The 27,418-nt window shown below is 48.8% G+C and overlaps 1 protein-coding gene across 1 annotated transcript in view; it reads left to right on the forward strand.

Moving 5' to 3' along the window:
• The first annotated feature begins 4,340 nt into the window (after positions 1-4,340).
• Positions 4,341-27,418, forward strand: part of LOC100541791 (protein TANC2) — a 67,549-nt gene continuing 44,471 nt past the window's right edge. The window contains exons 1-4 of the mRNA XM_019623389.1: positions 4,341-4,625; positions 11,631-11,756; positions 17,854-18,135; positions 21,083-21,216. Coding sequence (XP_019478934.1) covers positions 4,427-4,625; positions 11,631-11,756; positions 17,854-18,135; positions 21,083-21,216 — 741 coding nt within the window. The 5' untranslated portion in view covers positions 4,341-4,426. The remainder of the gene's footprint in view (positions 4,626-11,630; positions 11,757-17,853; positions 18,136-21,082; positions 21,217-27,418) is intronic.

Genomic DNA, 27,418 nt, shown 5'->3' on the forward strand with positions numbered 1-27,418 from the left:
CTGCCCGTAGATTGGATTTGGAGCCTTTATAACAGATCTCTTTGATGTTTACTGTGCTTAAAAACACTCATCACCACGTTTCCCCAAACAAGAGCCTGCAGTAGAGGAGCTGGAGCTCTGCTGCTCTGTGCTGTTTGCAGTGCTGCTGCTCTGCTGCAATTCTGCTCTGCACAGCACACAGCTCTGAGCCCCGTCTGCCTCGCAGGCATTCCTGCTGTTCCTCGTCCTGCTTGCCAGGGAATTCAGATTTAGAACCAAAAGAATACAGGGTCAGCATGATGCTATGGCCAAGGTATTTTTCATTACGTTCCGAGAGCTTTGTGTGCTCCCTGTGATTGATGGTAACTTCAGGCTTGAAGCAGAGATGAGTTTACCTGCTTAATCTCTGTTGTTTTTAATAGGATTGGCGATGTGACTTAAAGCAGTGCTTGTTTTCCCCTCTGTGTGAGACCACTGCTGTAAGAGAAGTGAAGCAGACGAGGAGCAGGCTGGGGTTTGACCTCCAGCTTCAAGCAGGGCTGAGGGGTCCAGTCTGTGTCCACTCCTTCGTTTTAGCTTGGATATCTCCAACGTGACATGGCAAGTTGTATCTATACTTGTGGCATATTGCCCAGGGAGGTGGTGGAGTCTCCTTCCGTAGATATTCCAGACCCATCTGACATTGACCTGCATGTCCTATTGTAGGGAACTGCTTTATGGGGATTGGACACAATGGTCTCTGGAGGTCCCTTCCAACCCCTGCAGTTCTGTGATTCTGTGACATAAAGTTCTTCATCCATAGATTTCAGTTCGGGTCTTGAACTGCAGATTCCTGCCACATGAAATAAATCTGGTGCAGGATCCAAGGGCTGGAAGTGGTTGTGCAGCTCTCTGTGCATGGGATGGGAGTGAAACGAGGTGAACCTGCAGTGTTTGCACAAAAGTTTCTCCTACGCAATGTTTGAAGCTCACTGCTCTGCTGCAGTTAAGTTTTTAATGCAACAAAATCTCTATTTGCTTCTTGAGGTTTATCCTTAATTTCTATCTATAATTAATATTGTAGCTGCTGCTTGTCGTTAAATGGTAACCATAGAAAACTGCTTTTTCCTGCTGTTCCATCTGCACTGTGAGCAGAAAGGTGATGTTTTCCAGGCATGATTTTTGCCTCGTGAGAATTGTATGGGATGGCAAAAATCCCTTTGTGTTGTGACTGGAGACAAATGCAGCTCTCGTGCTGCGGGGTGCAGACTGGCTTGCAGCTACAGGAGAAATAATGCTTATTTCCTGTAAATATGTGATATTTCTTAGCAAAGTGCAGCACTGACTGCAGTGGCATTGAGGATGCTGTCATGGATGAGCTCCTGCTTGGATAAGCAGTCTTGAAAAAGACCTCTCACATCCCCAAGTCCAACCTCACCCCATCCCACCATGCCCATCGCCAGGTCCCCAAGTGCCACATCCCCACGTTCTGGAATACCTGCAGGGATGGGGATTCCCACACCTCCCTGGGCAGCCCATACCAATGCATCACCACTCCTTTGGAGATGGAGAAATGCTTGCTGACATCCAACCTGACTCTGCCCTGATGAAAAGTGAGGCCATCACCTCGTTGTATCATTAGCTGCTTGGGAGAAGATGCCAACCCCAAAAAGAAGAGACCGACCCTGTAGGGATGCCTCCCCTCCTGCCATCCCCACACTGGGCTTCACAGCGCCCAGCTGCTGCCTGTGGGGCTGGAACCTTGTGGCAGGGTCTGCACAGAGATAAATTCCTCAGTCCTGCCATCACAGGGCCTTTGTGCTCCTTAAAGGGCTGCACAGCTCTCAGATGCTTTAGATGCCTCAAATTCTGTCTGTGCTCGTATGAAATATGATGTAGATTGGCCACCAGCTGACACACTGAAGATCTCTATGTATGTGCATCTATGTTTGTCTGCACATGGCATTAGTGCAGTGCTGTTGGGAAGCACAGCCTGCCAGGTCCCGTGCTTTCAGCACATGACTCCAGAGCTGCTGTGCCCCCTGCCTCCATCCCTCCTGTGCTCCCCAACCACAGCCTACACATGGCTGCAGCCCACCAGCTCCACTGGAGCAGCCCAGAACTGCAGCATTCTGCCTTTTTTGTACCCAGGTTGTGCTTTTCGGATGGATTCAGCAATGGGAAGAGCACAAAGTGCTGTTCTGTGTGCACAGCCCTGCAGCCCTTCCAGCCATGCTCCAGCACATCCCATAACCCAGTGCAGGGCTATCGCCTGGGGAAGGCTCAGCCCAGAGAGATCTGCTCTCAGCAGATTGTCCCAGGTGAACATTCCTGCTCTGATGTGTCTGAGGTCATCAGTTTATCTTTCCCAAATCTAGAGCATGCCATCTGGTTTTGTATCCGCTTTAAAGATGGTAAGAGATTTTGCAACAACCAAGAATTGTTGATTTCCTTTATAACCTTTGCACTGAGGAAAGGTTTCCTCTTTTGTCTCCATCAGTGTGACAGCCACTGTGTGCTTTGATTTGCACCTCAAGGGTGCGAGGACTTCAGGTATGGGGTTCTCATGGGTGCTGCTTCAGCCCCTTTGGCACTGGCACAATTCAGTGCAGCTCAGGATTGTGGGCTGTTGGGATTCTTTGTCATTAGGGCTCGTTTTCACAGCCCATCACTGCTCGTGTCACAGTCATGAATCACAGAGCCATGAAATCTCAGAGGGTTGGCCCCAAATGTGTGCTGGAATGATCCACCCTGCAGCAGAGCGGTGTGAGCATCAGCAGAAGTTTGGAAGCTGTGTTTCATTTCTCAGAGTTATGGTGGAGCACAGCACAGTGCAGTGTTAAAGAAGCAAAACTCTTAAGTTATAACTCTTAGGAGTCATATTTTGCTCAAGAGAAGAGGTAAGAAAGGTGATGGTTGGGCATCGCCATCTCTGCTCGAAAAAGTTAACTTTGACCCATAGTTATTTTGTTTTTTACCCTCAGTTTGGTGTATTGAAGATCTTAGCTGCTTGCGTTTCTCTGCTAAGGTTAATGAGAAATGATTAATGAGAAATAGGCTGAGGTTTCTGAAACAAGTGTTCTGTGGGACGTATTGTGTTCAGCACTGCAGCCCTGGCTGTTCCAGTGGAAGTTTTATCCTAAAAAATGTATTTATCAGTGTTGGCAGCCAAAGAAACCTATAAGCACCTCTCTTGGTTTTATCGTAGCTTCTCCCATTGAAATGTTTACCTGACAGAAGTGGGTGTCTCAGTGCCAACAAGCAGATGTGGTTCTCATCAGCTGCATGCATTGGTTTCAGATCTCAGAATATGTTACAAAGAGCTGAATTTTGGGACACCTGCGGGGTACGCAGTCGTTGAGCTGGCAGCATGGATGGCAAGCACAGTGCCCAGAGAGAAAAGATAAGAAAGGTGAAGGTTGGAGGCTACACCAACTCCATTGGGATGGATGTGGAGTGGACGTTTCTTTTACGTCTTTGTGTTTTTGGATGATGAGTTGGTGGCTTTACATGGCAGTGGTTGATGTCTCAGTGTAAAGCTCAGCATGGGGATGGGTGATAATGGGGGAGTGCAGCTCCAAGAGGGACGGTGGTGGGGTGTGCACTACCAGCACGAGGCCACAGAGCCACACCATTGTGCCCAGGGACAGAAATTAGCAGAGAGTTTGGCCTTGGCTTGGTATTTACCATGGGCTAAGTGAAAGTCATGCATTTCAGGGGATTTAGGAGATAAATATCTCCAAGTCCATCTATTCACACACCCAGGGCTTAGGAAGAGTTGCAATAAAGTTGATTGTTGGGTTGAATGGTGAATTATGTGTTAATATATCAGCAGCCCTGCTCTTGGGAACTGGGCAGTGCAAGGGGAAACGGATGGATATTGCACAGAAAGCATCCCAAAACCAGCACAAATCAAAGCATTGAGGTCAGGTTCTGAGCTGAACTCAACCAGAGGAGCAGTTGTTGGTGTGAGGCAGGTGGGGGTTCCGTCTGTGTGGCACCTCATTGTCAGACAGTCTTTATAAATCATATTTTGTAAGGTGATACATCTCTGAGAGCAATGTCTGGGAAGGTTGTGGCTGCGATGCGAATTCAGAGGTAGGAGCAGCGCTGCTAATGGATCATCCTTAATTGTTTCTGGGGTTGTGTACTCTTAACGCAGCGTTGCACATCATTTTTAATACTGTCTGTAATTACAAATGGCTTCTATCAGTGTGAGCCCGAACGTTCTTGCAGGAGCAGTGTCATTAAATGCAATTTCATCTCTGATTGATGTGGATGTGGAACACAACGATGAGTGTGGTTTTTTGGCTGCGGCGCTGCACGGCGCCGTGCACAGCAGTGTGTGTGTGCAAGCACTTCTTCCTCCCCTGCTCATTTTCTTTGTGATTCCTTCCTTCAAGCCACTTTGACGAGCTACTCCGAGAACGTGGAGCGCACAAAGTATGGAGGGGAAGGCAGCAAGGAGATGGGCTCAGGAGGCAACCTGAAGCCCTGGCAGTCCCAGAAGTCCAGCATGGACTCGTGCCTGTATCGTGTGGATGAGAACATGACAGCCTCAACCTACAGCCTGAACAAGATCCCGGAGAGGAACCTGGAGACCGTCCTGTCCCAGTCAGTGCAGTCCATCCCGCTGTACCTCATGCCACGGCCCAACTCGGTCGCAGGTAAGAGCATGATGCTTTTGCCTTCGGGTTGGATGGTTGTTCAAGGTGCAGCCCTTTCATGTCACAGCCCTTGTGCTGTGCTCCTTTCTGTAGTCATCATCGTTTAGTGGGACAAAAACTGTCTTCTCACACGCTACAGTACTTCTAAATGGAAAACTCTGGTGGGGAGAACTGTTTCTGTTGTTGTTTAATGGCTATTTTGGCCATCTGTGATGTCGTTTTTACAAAGCTGTACAGCTGTAAGACTATTGGCAAGGAGTTGTAAAAAAGCAAAATGTATTTCCTTCCTGCCTTGCAATACAAATATACAGTATTTCAAATGTGAGGTCGATTCCACATCTGCCACTTCTTGTCTTCCAAAGGGAAAAGACAAACGCCCAAATTTCCCTGCTGATCCTCAGAGCCTCACAGCGAAGCCAATTAGGATAAGCTATCTACAGAATAATTGGTGTGGATCCCACCTCTCTCAGTGGGACTTCACCCTGGCTGCATTAGCACACACTTGTGCATGCACTGCTTCCCCTGGAGCAGCACCTGAGCTCGGCCAACAACCAGACTTCTTTTGTTCTGGCACTGCATCTGAACTCTCATCATTGAATTTCAGATGCACTGTTGGAAAGGTTCTTAAATGATGTAGCAATAGCTTAGTGGTGTCTGAACACTGCTGAGGTCAGCTCTCAAGTTGGTACCAGAACAGCAGCAAGAGAGAGGATTAGAAATGCTGAAGCTGTACTGAAAAGCTTCTTGTTTGGAATTATTCTTTCTTGCATTACTGCTGTGTGTTTTTTGCTTTCTGGGTAACTTTTCTGGGATTGCAGATGGGTGATCCTTATGGGTCCCTTCTGACTTGGGGGATCCTGTGACGGTCCTGTGATGATGTTGAGATGTCTGTCTCCATAGACACGTGGAAGGTTGGGCCTTGGTCTGTGTGCAGACCAGAATCTGTTCTGGGATAATGTCTGTTAAAGCAGCAGTGCTTCTCCACCCAGGCTGCATTGCATAACTGGATTACATTGCCTCTTAAATCCCACTCCAGACAGTCAGAGGCCCAAAAGCAATATAGGAATGAGTTTGTCCTCAATGCTAGAATACAGAGTGTGATGGTACAGCATCTGTCACGCACTCACATCTGAGAGACTAAAAGCATGGAAACAAGTGATGGGAACAAGAAGAACTCAGGCTGCAAAGCCTCATCACATTGGATTGGGGTTCATTTCTTGTGGGTGAGCCCTAACCAACACCACCATCACAGGAGTGCAGGGCTGCTCACTGCACACATAAACACCTTGGGGTGGTTGGGTTGCCTGTGGGGGGGAGGTTGGAGGTGGAGGTGAAACCATCCAGCAGAGCTGGGGAGCACCTCTTCCTTCTGTGTTCTGGTGCTCTGTAATGTTCAACTAACACACGTGTTCCAGGATAAAGTGGAGTGGGAATAACGATGGAAAAGAAGGTTCAGATGAACCTTTTGGTCTTTTAAGGTCAGGGGTGTTTTTTCCTACAAGTCCATGCACTGCAGTGTTACATTTTCTAGCTGTTATATGAGTGATGGGAGAGGGAACCCAGCTCGGAGCTGCATGTTTGGCTGCAGCCTATCTGCAAAGCATGCTGCTGTCCAAAGGCAGTGCTGCCTGCAAGCCACCTCCTTGCACCAGCATTGCACACTTTGCAGCCAGCTGGTAAACCAGACCGGTGTGCTAATTGGGCTGGAAATTAACCCTGCAGGTGTTCATCTCGAGGCACAGGTTGGTGAGCATGGAGCAGGGCACGTGGCCATGCTGTCTTTTAGCAGTGTTCCACGTTTGAAGCCAACCACACCTCTGCTAACACCTTTGCTGTTCTTGGCTCTTTTTTGGTTCTGTTTTGTAATGCTGCTGAATGAGTGCACATGCAGTCTGTTTACACACAGTCTGTTCTAGGGATGCAGTGCATGGCAGCACTTACACCTTGTGGCTTTGTAATGTATGATTTTTTTAAATTTTCTTTTGAAGTTGTCCTTGCATAGCCTCCAGGGTGGCACCAGGCTGTTTTTACACCAGACTCACAATCCATGCTATGCAGTGCATCTCTTTGGTCACCTCCAGCCCACAAACTGCAACCATTCTCCCAACACCTGTCGATCCAGCCTTGCATAAAACATCTTCTGAAGCAATTAAAAGTAGTTTGCTGGGAACATTTCTTTTGAAAGACCACTGGAGCACCTTGGAATGCCAACATGGGCTGTGCACTGTGGTGGAGCACTTGGGAGATCACTTGGGTTCATGGCTTAGTGTACCTGTGAGGTGATTTTGTTAAGATGTGGGAACAGTGCAGCTCTTCTCTCTTATGGGTCTGGGGGTGGGAGAAGCCCAGGGCAGCTCTGCAGCCCAGAGGGCTCAGTGCTGGCTGTCTTTATTTGGTATAGAAAGGTGTTTTTGATTTCCTTAGGGAAGAGTTTCTCATTGAGTTAGCATTTGTCTCCTGCACTCTTCTCCCATGGGTTGCTGGAGATAACATTCCTCCAGCTTCTTTTTGCTCATCTCTCCAAAATTCCAAGGCTGGTTTTGTTCCCTCTGCTGTTTCTGGCTTATACTATTTCTGCCATTTTCTTCACCATCACTTTTATAAAGGAAATTCTTCCCAGGATGCATCCTATTTACTTTTGGATATTGCCACAGCACGGCCCAGGAAATTCCAGATTCCATCCTCTAAGCTGCACAGAAGCAGCTGCAGTGCACTGGCTGTGTGCTGCCATTGGAAACCAAGAGGATAAGGGAATTCCCTCCCCACATTGGTGACACAGAGAGCACTTTTTGGGTGATAACAGCACCTCTCTGGAGTGTGGGCTTCGTGATACAAAGAGCTTCCTTCACTCTGATGCTCCTGACACCAGTTTTTCGAGCTGTGTGGCATTCACAGAGCATAATTGAGTCATCAGCAGTTCTAAATGAAACCAACCTCAAAGGCAAAGAGAGAAAAAATAAAAGAAGGGAATGGAAAGGAGCAAAGAAGTGGATACAAAGCTGGTCGGGCAATTCCTTCTGATCACAGCAAATCACAGCAGAGGTGGTGGTAATTCCCTGTGTCATTACATTACCTGTTCTACAAAGTGCTCTTTGCTTTTGTGCTGTACCTCTCTGCAGAGATGGAGCGTGCTCTGTTCTACTGTGAGAAACCAGAGCTGCAAGCAGCCAGAGATTGGATCCAAGAAAATCACCTATAAAAGTAATCCCAGGTCTTCCAGCAATTCTTTAAAGCTCAGTTGTACGGCTCAGAGCCATGTGAATGCATTGGCTTTGCTGTTTTACTCTTTTATTGTTCACGGAAACTGAAAGCTGCAACAGTGTTTGCTTTCTTCCTACCGCATCCCAGGCAAACGCATGCAGTAATTCATCTTGCATTCTTCCAACCTGTCTCACAGCAGTCAGCAGGAGGCACTTGGCACTGAGGCTGTGCATTCAGGCCTTTGGATGAACACAAATGCAGGGATGGACCCAGCAATGGCCCCAGGAAGGAGCAGCACAGGAGCTGTGTGTGAACACCTTCTGCTTTGCCCAGAGGAAAGAGAATCGATGCCAACCAGGCACAGAAGGAATTCAGATAAGACCCAAAACATAGCATTACCTAATTGTGCTCGACTCTTCTTTGCTCACTTAGAGCACACGTCCAGCCCAGCACGATGTCATTAAATCTAAATTGTATTTATTAATATGCTGAACTGAGATGCATGGGAGGATCTCACCTTGCAGCGGTGCATTCTGCCCTGAGCAAATTGAGCCCATGTGTTTGGCTGCTGCATCACAGCTCCATGCCAGGGCCTTTTTTTCCATATTCAGAGTTCATTGGGACCTTGGAAGGATTGCAGCAGCAGCACACAGATATCATTTTTGAGGAGGCATTTGTTCCTCCTGTGTGTTCTATCTGCAGTCGCAGTGTCTTGCTGCACAGAATAAACCTCACCATTGAGGGGAAGCTTTTGTGAGTTTAATAGTATATTTTATAAGATCAATTCATCTTGCATAATGTTTGAAGTACCGCAGTGTATTATCAGGAAAAAATGACTTTTATTTCTCTGGCTGGAGGCCTCTTTAATTATTCCTCTGTTCTAAATGGGAAAGGTAAATCTCAGCTGATCATTGGAGATGCTGCAGGGATGCTCTGCGACAGAGCACTGGACGCAGCAGTGCTGGTGTGGGAGCAGAAGGGCAGCTCTGTGCTGCTGGGAGCATCTCCCCATCACAGGAGTTGGAATGTTAGAACCATAGAATCCTTAGAGTTGGAAGGGACCTCTGAAGGCCATCTCTCCCAACTCCCCACAGTGCACAGAGACACCACAGCTCGATCAGGTTGCCCAGAGCCTGGTCCAGACCCAGAAAAAAGGTCTTTTTCAGCAGGGCTACACTCAATTCTTCTGTCCCCCAGCTTGTACTGGTAATGGGGGTTGCCTCGATGCAGGTGCAAGACCTTGCACTTGGATTTGTTGAACCTCATGAGGTTCACCTGGGCCCACTGCTCAGCCTATCTAGGTCTCTCTGGGTGGCATCCTGTCCCTCTAATGTGTCACTTCACCCCACAGCTTGGGATCGTCAGCAAACTGCTGAGGGTGCACTCAACCTCACTGTCAAAGTCACTGATGAAGATATGAAAAAGTATTGGGCCCAGCACTGTGGCCTGTGGGGGCACTACTCATCATCACAGATCTCCATCCACACATGGAGCCATTGACCACCACTCTCTGACTTGATCCTGCTGCCAGTCCACCCATCAAATCCATATCCTTCCAATCGGGAGAGGAGGATGTTGTGGCATACCATATCAAAAGTCTTACTGAAGTCCAGATAGTTGACATCAGTGGCTCTTCCTGTGTCCATCGATGCAGAGACACCATCAGAGAAAGCCACTAGGTTGGTTAAGCAGGATTTGCCCTTGGTGAAGCCATGCTGATTCCCCCACATCAGCTCTCTGCCTTCCACGTGCCTAAGCATCACTCCCAGGAGGATCTGCTCTGTGATCTTCCCCAGCACAGAGGTGAGACTGACAGTCCTGTGAGTCCAGTGTGGTTTGAATGCTCCACATCATGCATGGCATCTATTGGTGCCAAGAACAGATGGGCATTCAACATCCTGTATGGGTACCAACAGGTCTGTGCCATGTGAGCATCACAGTCCCCATCTCTTGGCCACGCAGCGTGGTTAGAGGTAGGATTTTCATGGTGTGCCCGTGAGGGTGGAGATTGCAAGTAAAAAAAAATGGGTAGTGATCATATTATAGCATTGATGCTCTGCTCAGGGAGTAATGGGAATTTTCCAAGGGAATGCAAGATGTTTTTTTTTATATTGATGGATAACTGGAAGGAAAATGATTGTTGGGTTTAAGCTGTTATACGAAGTGGCAAAAAGGAATTGTTGAATGGTCATGGTTAAAGAAATGGAGTTACCAGGATGTTGAATGTCTCTGGTTATCTCTGATGATGGTCTGGAGAATTGATTGAGCCCAAAGGGGGCTGAGTGCAGGACATCTCTCTTGGAAGTTATCATCCTGGAAATCTCCCAGTCTCACCTAATTTTTGGCCGCAGCAAGACCTTGGAAAGATCCGTGCAGGTCCATTAGGTGCCAGGTGGAAGGAACGCTCCTCTTCATTCCAAAATTCTCTGCTTTGTGAAGTTGATGCATCCCGTGCTGTGGGACCAGAGGAAGGACCCAGCGCTGTGTGAGCAGAGCTCTGCCCAAATATTTACTCATTTCACAGCAAGGAATCGGAATTGGCTTCGCCAGCAGTTTTTGAAGAAGTCACATGATTAATTATTTTGATTTGATGTAACAATCTTGTCATGATACGTGAGCAAATAGTCGTGAATGGAATATAAATGGTGCTTAGTCCCAGCAGTGCAATGGATGTATCAACAGAAGGAGGAGGGCATGGTGCAGAGCAGCTGGGTGCTGGGCAGGCATTGCAGCACTGCACCATTGCCTGGTCACTGGGAGTCCTGGATGGGGCTGTCAGGAAGATGCCAGGAAGATGAGTGAGCACATATGTGAGAGATGGGCAGAGAGCAATAAATTACTCCTATTCACAGTATCATAGAGTGGTCTGGGTTGAAAAGGACCACAGTGATCATCTGGTTTCAACCCCCTGCTATGTGCGGGGTCACCAACCTGCAGACCAGGCTGCCCAGAGCCACATCCAGCCTGACCTTGAATGCCTGCATCCAACTCTGTACAGAGCACTAGATTCTCCCATAAGGAAATGACTTTGGAGCAGTAAAATTATCTTCTTTAGTTTAGATGACATGTTTTGCCTTTAGTTGTGTATTTTTACTGGTCTCTGAAAGGTTTAGGTTTTTTTGCCACACGGCAGTCCCTGTGCCTCCCCAGAGTTCCCAGTCTTTGGGGTCCTGAGCGTAACAGAGAGGGGACAGAGTGGAACCATAGAATGGTTGAGCTGGAAGGGACCAAATCCAAACTAAGTAGCTCTTACGGAGTTGAAGAACTGTGGAGTTCAGCATAAAATCACACCATCATGAGGGCTGGAAAAGCCTTCTCAGATCACCAAACCCAACTCCAACCCACCCCCACCATGCCCACCGACCACATCTCCACACCTCCAGGGATAGTGACCCCACCACCTTCCTGGGCACCCTTCTCCAATGTATCACCTCTCTTTCGGATCAGTTTTTCCTGATATCCAGACATGCAGTGCATTATTGAGTTGTCTGTAACGCAGCAGGAAATGCTGACTGTCAAAGCCCGTGTGCGTGCAGGTTGAGTGAGTTCTGTACTGGGGGATATCAGATGTAAGTGTCTCCATTTGTCTTTGTTGTTCGTGAACGTTGACAAGGGAGCAACTCAGAGCAAACACCACCAGGGCACGAGAAACCATTACCAAAACACTTCTTGATTCCAAGCTATGGGAAATCAGCCTTGCCTCATCCCGGCTGTTGCTGACTCGTGGTATTTATATATATATGCCTGCATGCTTTGTTGACAAAAGGAAATGGGAGCTAAGATGGGCTCTGCTCTCTCTGGCAGCCACCAGCTCGGCCCACCTGGAGGACCTGGCATACCTGGATGAGCAGCGGCACACCCCCCTGCGCACCTCCCTCCGCATGCCCCGGCAGAGCGTGGCTGGAGCCCGCACACAGCAGGACCTGCGAGGTAGGATGAGGGGCCACGTGTGCCTGTGTGTGGCTGTGCTGTATGGGGGATGCACTCCTGGTTTGTGTGGATGCTCCTCGGGTGGTCCCCGTGCTCCTTTCCCCGCTTGCTCCTCAACATCTCTCTGTTTCTGAGCGCTGGGTTCATTCAGAGTGTTGGGAGTTCTCCCCTCGGTCCCTTTGGGGTCACTCCCTGCAGCAGGGGTTGCTCACAGTGGTGGCATTCAGGTGTCCCTCTTGCTGCTCAAAGGCCTTTTGAGGGGGGAGGCTCAGCTGCTTCTTCCTGGCAAGCCCCACACAGGGTTGTCAGCAATGAGAAGAAGCACCAGGGCTGGCAGTTCTGCCTTCTATTTAATTCCAGATAGACTTGGCACTGCTGCAACGCTGTGTCCATGGGCCTTCCATCCCGTTACTCTTGGTTTTAGCTTCCAGTAGCTCTGGGAGCAGTGATGGCCCTGCAACAGCAGCACATCCCCCAGTTTGTGCTTCCTTCCCATCACCGAGTGAGCAAACAGATAAGGGGCTCAGAGGGCGACACACAGGGGCTTCTTCGGCTTCTGCTGCTGAGGGTGAAGAGGTAAAAAATTCCCATTCCTGCTTTGAGAAAGCAGCTCTGGGATCTGCACAAAGCACACGAGCCCCGATTGTGGGGCGAAGAGCGTTTGTGTTGTGCTGGATTGCAGTCTGTCATGAAATCATCTTGGCTGGTGAGGCTGTTACAGAAATGGATGAGCAGCAGAAAGCAAGCTTTGACAGACAGAATTTCCATATGTTCGAGGAGAGCAGCTTGCCAAGCCTTCGTAATTTGCAGTGATTGCATCCAAAACATGGAAGTTTATTGTAGGAACAGAATCAAGTTGTTTTCCAGACGCACTTTTGAGAAACGTAGCGCAGCGTGTTTTCTTTATTCTCTTCCTTTGCATGTTTTCCCTTTTTGTTCATGTTGCATGGGAATAGCAGCAGTGTTTGGGTTTTTGGAACTTGTTTCTGATTCTGGTTGAGGAGAAGATGTGCTATTTTTAAAAAGAGGAGGGGAGAGAAGACGGTGTGAAGAAATCAAGCCAGCAGTATTTGGAAATATTTTCATTTCAATGAATGTATGTTATTTGGGATTGGCTTTTTTCCCCCAAAATATGAAAGAGCCCAAATATTGCTGTGAGGTTGCATTCATCTGCACTGCTGCAAACTCCAGCTCTTTGTTCCAACTGGAAATGCTAAACTTGAGTTCAGCTTCACCGCCTCCATTCTTGTCATCATGTTGGGGCAGTGGGTTTGGACCCAGTGGGCTGTGGGTGCAGCAGACCCATCACAGCCCACTTAGTTGGGTCCCAGCCTTTAATAATCCCAGCGCAGAGAAATTAAATGGGGACCATCTTGGCTATTTTTTGTGCTGCTAAGTCAGTTATTTGATCCAGAAGAGCAACTTTGCAATGTAATCCCCAAGGCTAAGAGCATTACAATGTCTGTACCGTGGCAGGTTTTTAATAGGATGGTGAAGGCTCTTTTTGGTGTTGCTATTTTGAGCCAGCGCCATTTGAAGCCTTTATGGGTTTCTGTAACCTGGAGTAGAACCACAGAGTGGTTGGGTTGAAAGAGACCTTGAAGATCCCCGAGTTCCAACCCCTGCTGTGGGTTGATGCCATCCAGCAGGTCACACTGCCCTGGGCTCCTTCCAATCCAAAGTACAAGGTGGTGCTTGGGATGTATCCTGGTGGCACCCAAATGGTGCAACGTTAGAGCACCCCAGCTGCTGCCATCAGGACTTCTTTTCCTCCCAGAATGGCAGTGCTGGTGCAGTGGGAGAACCTCGTAGGGTCAGGGAGGCTCATGGGCATGGACACTCATAGAATCATAGAATAGGTTGGAAAAGATCACAAAGGTCATCCAGTCCAACCGCCAGCCCATCAAGTGGGGTTGCCCAGACTCAGTGCTGCCGTGGACCGGGACTGTTGGCCAATACAGACCGTATGGCAGCTGTTTCCTTTAAACTCTTTTCTGTAATTTTCAGTTTTTCTCTCCTGATGCTGCAGCCTTTTGGGTCTGTTACAGCACAGTCCAGAGTTTTCAGACATGCAGTTCATGAAAAATAGGCACAGGTTTCATGGTGATGAATGGAGGCACTTAAGATGACACTTGAAAGAAGCTGCAGTCTGAAGCAAAGAAAGGAAATAAATTCAACATTTGGCTAATTTATGGGCTCCTATTTACCAAAGGACACATTAGATGCTGATAGATACTGTGTTATTCAGAACCACATTTCATTGTAATAAATATTAAAGTGCTTCTTGCCCGAGCTTCATCTCAAGATGTTGGCAGTATCCACGTTGTGCATCTCAGCCCCACACGGGCTTCCTTTGGACAGCAAGATGCATTTCCATCAGGAGCTCAAGTGCTTCTGGAGCAAAATATCAGACAAATAATGAGCTGTGGGCGCTGGTTGTCAGCACAGTCTGAGAAAGCAAGTAGTTTCTGGACAGGCATTAAATGTTCTTTCAGCAAAGTAAGGTAACACGAACTTAAATGGAGCAGCAGAGGATGCCCTGGGTGGTGCAGGCTGAGCCGTGATTCCTGCTTGTTGGCAGCCCAGTGGGTTTTGTTCAGTTGTGCATGTAGTACAACCACTTCACTTGGATTTAATTGATGTTTTCAGCTGCAAAAAAAAATAAAATAAAATTAGAGCCAGGAGAGATATGGCAGACAGTGCCTCAGCTTGGGGTTGAGAATATTTCTCGGACTCTACCAAAGCTTGCACAGTGTTTCATTGATGCCATGAAAATGTGATGCTGCCAGATTTGATGCTGTCCCACTCTGATACCCATAAGGATATGGGTTTAAGTTATGATTAGTATCAGAAGTTCTGGGTGTTTCCAGCCTAAGTTCTACAAAATGCCTCATTGGAAATGAATACAAACCAAGCATTTGTCAGTGCTTTCGGGATGGAAAGGGCAGGTTATTCACAGGGGCTGAAGTCAGTTCAAGGGCTAAAACAGTTCATCCAAAATGTGTGCACACATCCTTACCCTACATTTCTGAGCCTCTTTAGCCTCTTTTTCAGAGTTCTTTCCATTGATTTATCCTTTCCTTAATATCTGCCCCAAGTGTTGAAGCTGCAGTGCTGCCTCCCCTCTCCCTGCTTCCCCTTCTCTTGTGACCTGGTGCTTCACTGCATTTTGTTCAGTCCTTTGCTATCAGCTCAGCTTCTGAGAGCAAGGATTTGTTGTTCTGCAGAATGGAGCTGGTGGTGGCTGCAGCTGTGGCTCAGCAGGGCCGTGCATCACTTGGAGCCTGGTCCTCTGCATGGGGTTTGCTGGCTTGCTCTGCTGTGACCCAGGGAGCTGATAGGGCTGCAAGACTTGGCAGACAAGTGAGCACATCTCCACTGGGGTCATGTTGAGCCTTCCTCAGGGCTGTGCCTATTCGTGTCCAAGTTCAGGACAGCTTTTGTCTGTGGGATGTAGCAGTTGGCAATGCACACATCCCCATCCTAACTTCTGGAAAGAAATGGGGATTTAAAACTGTTTCCCCTCCACATAAACTGTGTCCCACAGCTTAATTAGTGACATCTTTTCATTAGCTCCTGAGGCTTTGGTACCTGATGACCATCTGGCTCACACCTGCATGGGCTCCATGCAGCTTTCAGGAGAGCATTGCCATATATCCCCACTCACTCACACATCCCATAGGCACGGGCACAGAGCTGCAGCTTACCAATCCCCAGTCTGAACTCCGTGTTTTAAAACCAAAGCAGTCACCTGCTGTCTGCGTGGCCACTTCCTGAAAGTTTCCCCTTAAGAAATCATCTCAGCAATAGAGTGTGAAGGAGCAGCAGCTGTCTCTGCCTGCACAAAGTGCTTCCATCCGTTTCTTTTTTGGGTATATCTCTATCATCTCCCAGTTACAGACCTTCCAGGCGGAACGAGCCGTATGAGTTGATCCTTCTGTTCCCAGGTTGGTGTGGAGTTCCTGCTTTTTTTAGGCCTGCGTTCCCTAGATAGCTTGCACTGAGTGGAAAGAACGGCAGAAACCTTCTCCCTCCACCCCCAAATGTTCCTGCAAAGGTTTCCAGACTGGTTTAGTTTTAGTTATTCACTTGATAATAATCCAAAGGTGGAACGAATGCAAAGCCAAGAGCTGAGCATGGCAGCAGCAGTCCCTGTGCCTGCCCAGACTTCCAGTGGCTTTGGGATCCTTAGCACTGCAGGGAGGAGACAACATGGAATCATAGAATGGTTGGGTTGGAAGGGACCTTAATGATCAGCTGGTTCCAACCCCCCACCATGGGAAAGATTCTGGGATGCAGAGCTGAGGACTGTCCCCAGCTGCCCTGACTCTGGCAGCCCATAGAAACAAATGACGGTATTAATTTCATCATGGAAACAAACTCCAGCAATGGCCAAGTCATTAGGTAAAAACAAAATATAGCAGGCTGCTTTTTTGGTGCTTCGTGCCTCTTTTAAACAGAGATGAAAAGATGGAATGAAGCCATTTGTAGCCCTCTTTCATTACCTTCAGAGGAATTAATTAACCCACAAACGCTTCTGATTTTCCCTTAATTGCCAAGGGGATGCACTTGAATTTCTCCTCCCTCCCCCTGCTAGGCTCTGAGGACCCTTTCAGAAGATGAGCTTGCATACAGAAATGGGGAATTGAGCCCAGCCAGCTTCTGCATTTCTGGCTGTTGGTGCTGCAGTGTGTGTGGCAGGTCAGGAGTGCTTCTGTGCTCCTTGCTAACATCAGGGCGCCCACAGCACCACGAGCATTTGCTTTTGCATCTCCCATCTGAAGCAGAAATGCACACACATACAGCTGAACTGTGATAATCACAGAATGGCAGGGCTTGGAAGGGAGCTCAGAGGAGAGGCCAACCCCCTGCTGAAGCGGGGTCCCTGCCATAGGTTGGTTTCATCAGGCTCCTCTGAGCCACGAGCAGCCACAGCTGGGACAGTGCATTGCCTGGAGTATGGAGGAAGACCTGCTGCTGTGAGGTCGCAGTGCAGGAACAGGAAGAAAATTCGTTCTGTAGTAAGATAGGACATAAACAAATAGCTGAAGCTGTATTTGCACTTAGGTTGAACGGTGCAGCTTTAATTAATTGCGCCAATTACGAGTGCTGCAGATGGGGAAGTGCACCCCATCGTGGGGAGGTGGTTGGATTCAGTCTGCATTTTTAAAGCGTGACCCACGCGGGGAGATTGAATTGCATTTGGTATTTCCATCATGAAAAAATAAACTGCTCTAATTGTCACGTGAGAAGATCTTGTTGTTGTGTGTTGGAAGGGGGGAGGAGCATTGCTGAGGTTGATCTGAGGATGTCCAAGGGATGGGAAGCTGCTGCAGAACTGTGTACCCTGGGGCACTGCCTTCATTTGTGGCGCCCTGGAATGCAGGATTCCTTTCTTATCCCACCTGTAAACTGCCTCCTGCTGTCAAACTGCCTGAGCTCCTTTGATGGAAAATGCTGTGGAGGAGCTAATACTTGTGCCAAGAGACCCACGGGTAATCATAGAATGAATCATAGAATCATAGAATGGCCTGGGTTGAAAAGGACCGCAGTGCTCATCTGGTTCCAACCCCCTGCTGTGTGCAGGTCACCAACCAGCAGCCCAGGCTGCCCAGAGCCACATCCAGCCTGGCTTTGAATGCCTGCAGGGATGGGGCATCCACAGCCTCCTTGGGCAACCTGTTCCAGTGCCTCACCACCCTCTGGCTGAAAAACTTCCTCCTCATATCCAACCTAAACCTCCCGTGGCTCATTTTAAAACCATTCCCCCTTGTCCTATCACCACCCACCCTCACAAACAGCCGTTCCCCTCCTGTTTATCCGCTCCCTTCAAGCACTGGAAAGCCACAATGAGGTCTCCTGGAGCCTTCTATTCTCCTTTGTCCATCCACTTCTATAATGTTTTTAGTGGAAAAGATCCCATTCTCCTTCGGTTTAGCCTTTGTTGCAGAGCAAATGAAGCAGCTGCAAGGAATGTCTGTATTAGCTTCTATTCTTTTTGCCTCTTGCAATGAAAAGATGCCCAACAAGCAGCGCTCAGGTCAGTAGCTACGCTCAATTAGCACTAACACAGTTCTGTCCCGGCGTTTCTTTGCAGTGCGCTTTGCACCCTACCGACCTCCAGACATCTCCCTGAAGCCGTTGCTCTTCGAGGTCCCCAGCATCACCACCGAATCCGTCTTCGTGGGCCGGGATTGGGTGTTCCATGAGATCGATGCACAGCTGCAGAGCTCCAACGCCAGCGTGAATCGTGGTGTGGTGATCGTGGGGAACATCGGCTTTGGGAAGACTGCCATCATCTCCAGGCTGGTTGCGCTCAGCTGCCACGGCACTCGCATGAGGCAGATCGCATCCGACAGCCCGCACGCCTCACCCAAACGTAAGTGTGGCACTGTGCAGCTCTTCAAAGCCTGCAGCCCTAACCAAACCCTGACCCGAAACTAAGCTAACCCTAACCTAACCAAACCCTAACCTAATCGAACCTAACGTAACCTAAACCTCCTCACCTAGCTCTAACATCACCTAGCCTAACCTACTCCTAACCCTAACCTAACCCTACCCCAACCTAAGCAAACCCTAACCCTAACCCAGCCCTGACCTAACCCTAACCTAACCTAACCCTAATCCTAACCTAACACTAACCTAACCTAACCCTACCCCAACCTAAGCAAACCCTAACCCTAACCCAGCCCTAACCTAACCCTAACCTAACCTAACCCTAATCCTAACCTAACACTAACCTAACTTAACACTAACCTAACCTAACCCTAACCTAACCTAACCCAACCCTAACCCTAACTGTAACCTAACCTAACCCTAATCCTAACCTAACCCTAATCCTAACAACTTATCCTAACCCTAACCCTAACCTAACCCTAACCAAACCCTAACCTAACCCTGACCCTAACCAAACCCTAACCTAACCCTAACCCTAACCTAACCCTAACCTAATCCTAACCCTATCCTAACATTAAACTAACCAAACCCTAACCAAACCGTAACCTACCCCTAACCTAACCCTAATCCTAACCTAACCCTAACCTAACCCTAACCCTAACCTAACTCTAATCCTAACCTAACCACCTAACCCTAACCCTAACCCTAATCCTTGTCTGTTTACTTCTGCAGTGTTCTTAGGGAAAAAGATCGCATTCTCCTTCAGTTTAGTCTTTGTTGCAGAGCAAAGGAAGCAGCTGCCAGGAATGTTTGTACTATTTGTGATGCAAATGTACTTTGTGAAGGGTCATTATAGCTGTCTCTTTATTCCCTGCCTTTGAAGGATCTTAGATTTTCTCCCATCTGAAAGATTCCAGTGCTACTTGCAGGTACTCTATGATTACAAATCCTCCCTGAGGATTTTCTTCAGGACCAGGCTGGGCAGCCTGCTCCAGTCCCAGAACTGGAGGTTGGTGGCCCTGCTGTGGCAGGGTTTGGAACCCAGTGATCTTTGGGGTTCCTTCCAACCCAAGCCATTCTGTCATTTTGTTGCCCTCCTCCTTTCCCATACAGACTCAGTGTGTGATGCTGTAGAACTCCATGTGGGTTTGGCAGCCAGGACAGCTCTGCCTCCCAGTCCCATCCAGTTTGCAGGTGGGGATGGCAGCATTTTCCAACCACTCTGCTCCCAGTAAGTGAATAAGACAGGACTAAAAATACCAGGTTCTGTACCTAACGACATCTTCAAGGATCTAGGTCAGTGTATCTCAGAGACACTGTAGTTAAATCTGTTTACTGGAATCCAGTGCTCTGAGCCATGGAGAGATATCTGAGATGTCACCGCTCGGTGCCGTGTTGAGGAGTGCCACTTGTCAGCACTAACCCAGCAATGCAGGGTGAAAGGCAGGCCTGGTTTCTATATTTTAGCTGTAACTCTGCAGAGCAGAGCCTCCCCAGTCTGCTGGGAGGGATTGTGGGATTTAAAAGATGACTGCACTGAGCAGCACCCTGTACCCTTCATGCACAAAGGGCAGAGATCCTCGCTCACCCAATGCAGCCCTTGAGTTCACACTCAGGTGTGCCCATGAGGTTAAAGCTGAGTGATTCCACTGGGGTGAGGACTTCAGAATCACTCAGTTGATGAGTTTTATTTCCTGAAGCCTCCACAAGCCCTGGGTGTAGCTGTAGAAGATAAGAACTGCTCTACTGATTTCACAGGCTGAAAGAAGTCTGTAATGCTCTGTGATGTCTGTGTTGAGCAATAAAATGCTAATTGGCTGCCCTGACTGTACTGCAGCACTTGTGTTATCAGCATTAGCAAACTGGAATAAATGCAGCCTCATACCATTCATTCCTGGCTCAGAAAAGCAGTGCAGGTGAAGGTAGTGTTGCTCAAAATTGACACTGTGCATCTTTGCTTCCGTTGTGTAGGCAGCAGCCGTCCTCCTTCGTTGTTTGCCATTAAGTGGGTCATTGTTTCCATTACGATTTCAGGTTGAGCTCAAGGATGCATTGCAGCAATCTATCCAGGCCAGTCCTCTGCCAGTGCAGTCTGTGCTTCAGATTGCTGCTTTTAAAGCCCTCCTGTAACTAATAAATCAGTAATTAGGCATTGCCAAGTTCTACATGTCTTAATGTCATTCAGTAATACTCTGAGTACCTATGAGTGTGAAGATTAGTGGTTTGGGAATGTTAACCACAAAGGCCAGGTGAGTGAACTGTTATGCTTTTAAAGCTTTCTGCTTTTCTAAAATGCAAGAGAAGTGGCTAAAATGCAATAAGAAGCAGATCACATCTGGCAGAGGTGATCCCAATGTAATTCATTATTTACTTGCAAGACTTGTCCAGAACGTGGTGCTGCTCTTGCTTCTCTCCCTCTGATAGCACTGGTGGCCTTCAGAGGAAACATTGGCTCTAGCACGCTGTTGATATATGCTATAAAATTGGCACATCATTCAGAGCAATGTTCTGTCTCCATTCAAGGAAGACCCAGAACTAAATGAGTGAGTGATGGGTCGTGACAAAGGAAGACCTGTTAGCCAAAGTGCAGAGCATGGAGAGCTCTGAGATAGCCCAAACTCAAGGGTAGAGCATACTCCCATGAGTGTTCTGTTCACTCACTGTGATTTAAATCAATGAAGGTACACTGGAGAAGATGAGGACGATGAGCTTAAAGCTTTATCTTAGTCCTTCTCATCCTTCTTCCAAAAGGAAGCTCCCCAGGAGCTCTGTGCTGCCTGGAGATGTCACCTTCCCCCACTGCCCATAGTGCTGAGCAGAGCATTGGTGGAAGGCACCACTGCCAGGAACAGACTGCTGGCAAGTACCAGCACGACGATTGTTGGCTGTGCTCATCTCTCAGCAGCTCCTAACCTCTTTCTTTGAGACAGATGTGGATGCAAACAGAGAGCTGCCCTTAACCCAGCCACCTTCTGCTCACTCCTCCATCGCCAGTGGGAGCTGCCCGGGGACCCCCGAGATGCGCCGGCGCCAGGAGGAGGCCATGAGGAGGCTCGCTTCCCAGGTATGGCAACATTTGGGATGGCTGCAGGCCTTGGGAACCTCTCTGTTGTCATGGGATCTCTGGGAAGCTCTCCTGTCCTGCACCGCTTTGGCAGCTGGGAAAAGTGCGCATTCAATGGCATACTGGGGGAGCAGAGAGGAAGAACTCCTGGAAGGAGTTTTATTACCCTCAAGAAAGTTTCTTCTTTAGGAGGGAATTCGCATTACATCGAGTGCACTCACTTCTAATTCTGAGACTTGATCTTTTCCAGCCACCATTACAATAGCGGATGTGTTACGGCACAGGTGCCAGACCATTGCTTTTCTTCAGCAGTGGAGAGCAGATTGCTCAGTGCTTCCCTTTGAAAGGGGTGGATTTCAAACAGCAGTAAAGGAGCAGGCTGCATGGGGTGCACGTGGATGATGCAGAACAGATCCTAGCCTTTAGTGAGCAATAAACAAATGCCTTGGTGTTCTGGTAGGTGCGGGCTGTACGTAGTGGTGTTTGTTAGTGTGGGTGAGCTGTGCAGCTCTTGTTTCATTGTGATCCTGGGATTTAGCCCTATTTTGTGATGATGGGAGGGTGCCATTCTGTTGCTGTGAAATCCAAGGGGCCTGCTTCTCCCCCAGGGTTTGGAGGATGTGAGCAGTGATGCTTTCCTGTTGCCCATTCCACTTTGGAGAGGAAAATACCAAGCAAAGTCTTTGTTCTCTGTCACCACCAGGACGTGTTTTGCTTGGCTTTCAGAGCCAGATACTGTCTTGTGCTGTCTGCTTTCCACTGCACCCAGATGGCAAAGGCAGAGAGCGTGCAATTGCTGTGTAAATAAATACTGGGACTTGATATTCTCCTCTTCCACATGGAGCTCTTGAAAGGAATGCAGCGGGCAGCTCTGCTTTCATTCAGAGCGCGTTAGTCATCGTGCTTCTTGTCAGTCTTCACCATTACAGGCTGCCAGAAGGCAGCAATGCGTGCTGTGTCTGCCTCAAGCACCTAATCTGTCCAGACTTTCTTCCCCCGAGTGTTTCAGTAATCCTGCTGGATACATAACTGATAAATGGGTACAGTTTTAGCTTCGGTTTCCCACTGAAGAAGGTGAGGGACGTGGCTTTTTCAAGCTGTGTGTCGTAGCTGCAGCACAAAAGATGCACTGAAGCTTTTTTACATCTCTGGTCACTGGTTATAGGAGTAAGAAACAATCTTAACCAAAACATAAAGTTAAAATAGCTTGGCTGCACACCCCTTTAGGAAGGGGTTTTAAAGCCCCATTCATCCCATAGCCAAAGGCTGGGGAGATTTGCCACCTCTGGTGCTCACTGCAGGACTGCAGTTCTGCTGCAATTCTTCATCTCCCTCTCAGACTCCACTGCTGCAAATGCAGACAGATTCCAGAAGTAAATGTCACTGCTTCCTTCCAACGTGAGGAGCAGGTGGATGCCAGGGATGATGAGCTGACCTGGGGCTTCTGGGGATGGATTCTGGTGCTCAGGTGGCTGACATAGCACACAGGAACCTGGGGAAGCTTCGTTCCATACAGGAGGTTGGGGTCCGTTCCCAGTGCTGCTGTGAGCCTCAGTGGGCTCCTTGGAGATCAGCATCTCCTCAGTCTGCTCTGCTTCCCTGTGACTGATAGAGAAGTGATCAGCCAACCATCTTTGGGTGTCTGACGTTGGGAAGGGTATATGACGAGTGGTTGGTTGTCTTCCAGGTCGTGCTTCAGCAGCACAGAGCCATCGAGTGGCTTTGGTTGGAAGGGACCTTGCAGGTCTTTGGGCTCCAACCCCACACAGGCTTGTATGGAGCCACTGCAGTTCAGCATGTGTTCAAATCCTGATCCAAAGCATGGCATCCTATCACAAATAGACTTGTACTGAAAATATAGCAGGCTTTGAGGTTTGGTTTCTCTCACTTTCCATGTTTCAGTTCCATACCAAAAGCAGTTCTGGTTTTATTGCATCAAAGCAGTCCAGTGTGTCACAGACACAGCCTGATGGATCAGCAAGCCTCAGGAAGGGAAGTAAAGGCAAATGAAATGGGGCAGGGCGTTGGTCAAAGGAATGGCTGGAGGTTGTGATGCACTCCTGGTAACATCCAGAGCACAGCTCAGCACCACCACTGCTGGATGCGTGCTGTCAGCAGCAGATAAATGGGTTTGCTCAGAAGGAGCAGCGCTGTATGATGTCCTCCCAGATAAAACAAACACTGCCTGTTCCTCCACAGCTGCAGGTTTTGAAGTCTCTGAGTGACACCGGGAGAAAAAGGATTACTGACCTGGCAACGTAATGGAAAATCCATTAAAATAACAGTTCTGAGCTCTTTGTTCTGTGTGTGATCCCCTCGGTCGGAAACTCGGTCACACGTGTCTGAGTTGCTATTGAGAAATCACAAACATGTTGGTTGCTCGAGGCTTTGAAGGTGCTGAAATCTGAAATAGAGCAAATGGCCCTGATGGTCTCGGTCAGCAATTGTGGTTAAAGGCATCTGAGGGTCTGAGGCCACGTGCTCCTACAGGGCAGGAAAACACTCACATTGCTAAGCTCAACTCTGTGCCCAGGACCCCATCTGAAGAAGAAAAGGGGAAATGCTGTGGTTCAGGAGGAAGGGAGGGCAGAGCATCTTCCTGCATCAGGAGCTGAGGAATGAAATACGGATTCCTGGCAGCCTGCTTAAAGCTCTTGTTGTTCCACTGGCTGAAGAAGAAAGGGTGACCCTTAGGTTGGGCCGTTGGAAGAACAGTTCTTGCACACACGTTCTGTAGTTGCTGCTTTAATGGAACAGGTTGGAATTGAAGGGAGAAAGAAGGTGGTGACAGTGATGGACAGCTGCAATCAGCAGGAGTGTTTTAGGAGATACAAATCATATGTGAGGAGATAGATTGCAGCGTGTGCATCTTCTGCTTCCCAGGCTGTGCAGTGGTCGTCGTGTCAGAGAAATGCAGGTGGGCATGAAAGAAGATTACAGATACTGTGGGAGGCTGAAGGAGCAGCACGCTGGTGGGAAGCACCCACTCCCTTCCTTCTGAAAATGTCACCTACCCCAAACTCAGGAGCTGTGTGCTTCTGGTGGCAGGAGTGACAGGAGAACAATTGCTTTTCCTCCTCTGGATGCTCAGGCTGGGACTTGGCTGTCTGTTCTTCACGCAGTGAGTTCCTTGGGCTGAGGTTTGCTCATCGCTCTCGTTGTTGGAGATGAGCAAATGATTAATGGGAAAAAGAAGTGCCTGCAGCCCACCAGCAGGAGCACTGCTAAGGCTCCTCTCTGCCTCTTTGCCACGCTGGAAAAGAGCATTATTTTGCTTTATCCTCACGTTTGGTGTTCACCAGCACACTAACAGAGGAGCAAAACGCTTAGGAATGAACTGACGTACAAAAAAGTACTGGGTGCTTTCCACCCTGCGATGGGAAACAAGACAACTGCAACTCATTTAGGGGCCACTTGAAGTTCTTGCCAATGGTTCCTAGGAGGAAAAAAGCCATCACGAGCAGTGGGCCAAGTCCTGTCCCCTCCAGCCCTGCTGGTTGCTGTTGGATTCATGGTATCACTGCCTGCCTTGGATCAGGAATGGGTTCTGTTGTGTGAGCAGCAGTCGGGGTAGGAAGGGGCGGATGCGCTGTGGGGGCTGCAGCAGTTTCTCTTGAAAGAATGAAAGAAAACAAAACTGAGATTGCTCTGTTCCTTTTGTCGTTTCTCCCCCTACCCCTCCGTCTTCCTGAGATGCTGTAAGTGGAGGTGATGTGATTGCCACCCTGAGGGATCAGTGCAGAAAATGCTGGAAGTGCAGCGATGCTCTGTGTAAGCACTGCAGCCCGGTGCTGGTGGGACTCACAGGAGTGCTGAGGGAAAGACAGAGCTCCAAGTCCTGCTGCCATCCCCAGGCTGCCTTGGAGGCTGCGGTTGGCGTTGTGTTGGGTGCTGCTCTTTGGAAAGGGATGGAGAAATGCACCAGGAAACAGCACTGAGAGCAGCACAACTCGCCTAGCAATATTAAATGTATGGCAACGTTAATTGTTTCTTAGCAGAGATTACTGTCAATTTCCCAATATATTTTTTAAAGGCAGCATTAATCCTCTTGCTGAGAACTTTGCTGGCACAGAGCCCTTTTTCCCCTCCAGCCCCGGAGGAGTGGAGGCAGCAGGGCCATGAGGAGGTGCAGCCAGCTGGGCAGCTCCTGCCTGCAAAGTTCCTCTTCCATCTCCACTCCATCCCTGCCCTCTGCTGCAGTCTGTAGCTTAAAGAGGGAGGACACCGGGGTTTGCCTTGCCAGATCTGGCAGACTCAGAAGCCACAAGCAAAGCTTCTTGACTTGCAGCACCCACCCTGACACTTGCACATGAAACGTGAGCATTCCTGGCTGCGTGCTTGGTTGGCCTTTTGTTCAAATATATTTATGCATGCGTTATGGAAATAAGTTCACAGGGCTGCTGAATGCGTTTGAAGGCAGCCCTCTGCTACGGAGCAGCTGCCAGATCTCAGCAGTGCCAGGAAGGCTGCCCAGCCTGGGCTCATCCTGCAGGAGATGCACAGCAGTGTTCTGGTGAGCTGAGCATGGCAGAGCAGAGCTCTGTGTTGTTCTTAAACTCATCTGGGTTCCTCAGTACTTGTAAACGGATTGTCTGATTGCACAGAGCAATCAACTGCAAGGTTGCTCCAATATTTGAAAGGTCCTTCCAGTGTTTGAAAGAAGCATATAAACAGGAACAACTGTTTACTGAGGGTGGATGGTGATAGGACAAGGGGGAATGGTTTTAAAGTGAGACAGGGGAGGTTTAGGTTGGATATGAGGAGGAAGTTTTTCAGCCAGAGGGTGGTGAGGCACTGGAACAGGTTGCCCAAGGAGGCTGTGGATGCCCCATCCCTGCAGGCATTCAAGGCCAGGCTGGATGTGGCTCTGGGCAGCCTGGGCTGCTGGTTGGTGACCTGCACACAGCAGGGGGTTGGGACCAGATGAGCTTTGTGGTCCTTTTCAACGCAGGCCATTCTGTGATTCTATAATTCTGTGAAATTGCAAGGCTTTTAAATCCAAGATGTGCTCCACACCTCTGCTGTTTTGTACCTTTTTCTTTCTATTTTTTTACTCTTCCTCCATTGCAATATGTTCAAACTTCACTTCCTCTGAGTGGGGTGGGTGAGTGGTGCGGCTCAGCCAGTGTGGCACAGTTTCCCCACCCTCAAATGTTCCTGGGTTACATTCAGCTGGTGCTTCAGCTCAGCAGAAGGAGCCCAGCAGTGTCTGAGCAGCACAGAGCCACATCCCACTGACCTCTGCATCTCAGCAAGGGCTGACAGCCACAGCACAGTGGGTTCAGCTCAGGAGGAGAGAAGTGTGGCCGCGTCCCCTCTGGTTAGGATCACTTCCCCACTATCCCTGAAGGTGTTGTCCTTTATTCACACAGGATTGTTGATGGCTTCAGTACATGGTTTAAATAACCACTGAAAGCCATCTTTGCTGGGTTTCTGGCTGCTGGCTGGCTGCTTGTGGGTGCAGCACTTCAACAGATGAGCCTGAAGGGCAGCACAGCACTAATGGATTATCCCATAGACAGAGCTGGGGAGCTGCTTTTTCATTGCATAGCTCTCTCTGCTGATGCTGAGCACATTGCTGACTTCCTTCCACACCCTTCCAGCCGTAAGGCAGAGCATCACTACCATTGCTGTGGGCTATGGAAAGAAAGCAGCCCTCCCACCTCGTGCGGAGGTGGAAGGATTCGTTCCTCTGAGCCCTGTGACATTAATGAGCTTCAGAGGGCATTTGCTGGCAAACTCAGCTATCTAAAAGTAATGAGCATTCCCCATAAAGTGGGTCACCCCATCCACACACGGTCATGTGCAGTGAATAAAACACAGCCGTGCTGATCTCTATTTATACGATGACAGCCAACGTTCTGAGTGGCAGGCGGCCTTTTGGCAGGTGGAAGCACAGCGACTCGAAGCTGTTTTGTACGGGTCAAAAGGAGATCAGTCTTATTAGGGCAGAAATGTGGCTAGAATGCAGTGCTGAAGCGGTTGGTTGGGAGCAGGGGAGCATTGGGGAAGGTTGCTGTGGGTGCAGGGAAGTGGGGTTTGTCCTTTCAGGCTGGTGGAGCTGGAGGAGGATGGAGGAATCATCAGGGAGCTGAGACAGGGCAAGCAGAGCGTGATGGCAAAGGAATGCTTCTGAAAGGGAGGATATTACTTGTCACAGATAGTGCCAGAGAACTCCTTTGAACTGGCCTGTCCTACTAAG

This window comes from Meleagris gallopavo, chromosome 29, assembly GCF_000146605.3.
Source record: "Meleagris gallopavo isolate NT-WF06-2002-E0010 breed Aviagen turkey brand Nicholas breeding stock chromosome 29, Turkey_5.1, whole genome shotgun sequence".
NCBI lineage: Eukaryota > Metazoa > Chordata > Aves > Galliformes > Phasianidae > Meleagris > Meleagris gallopavo.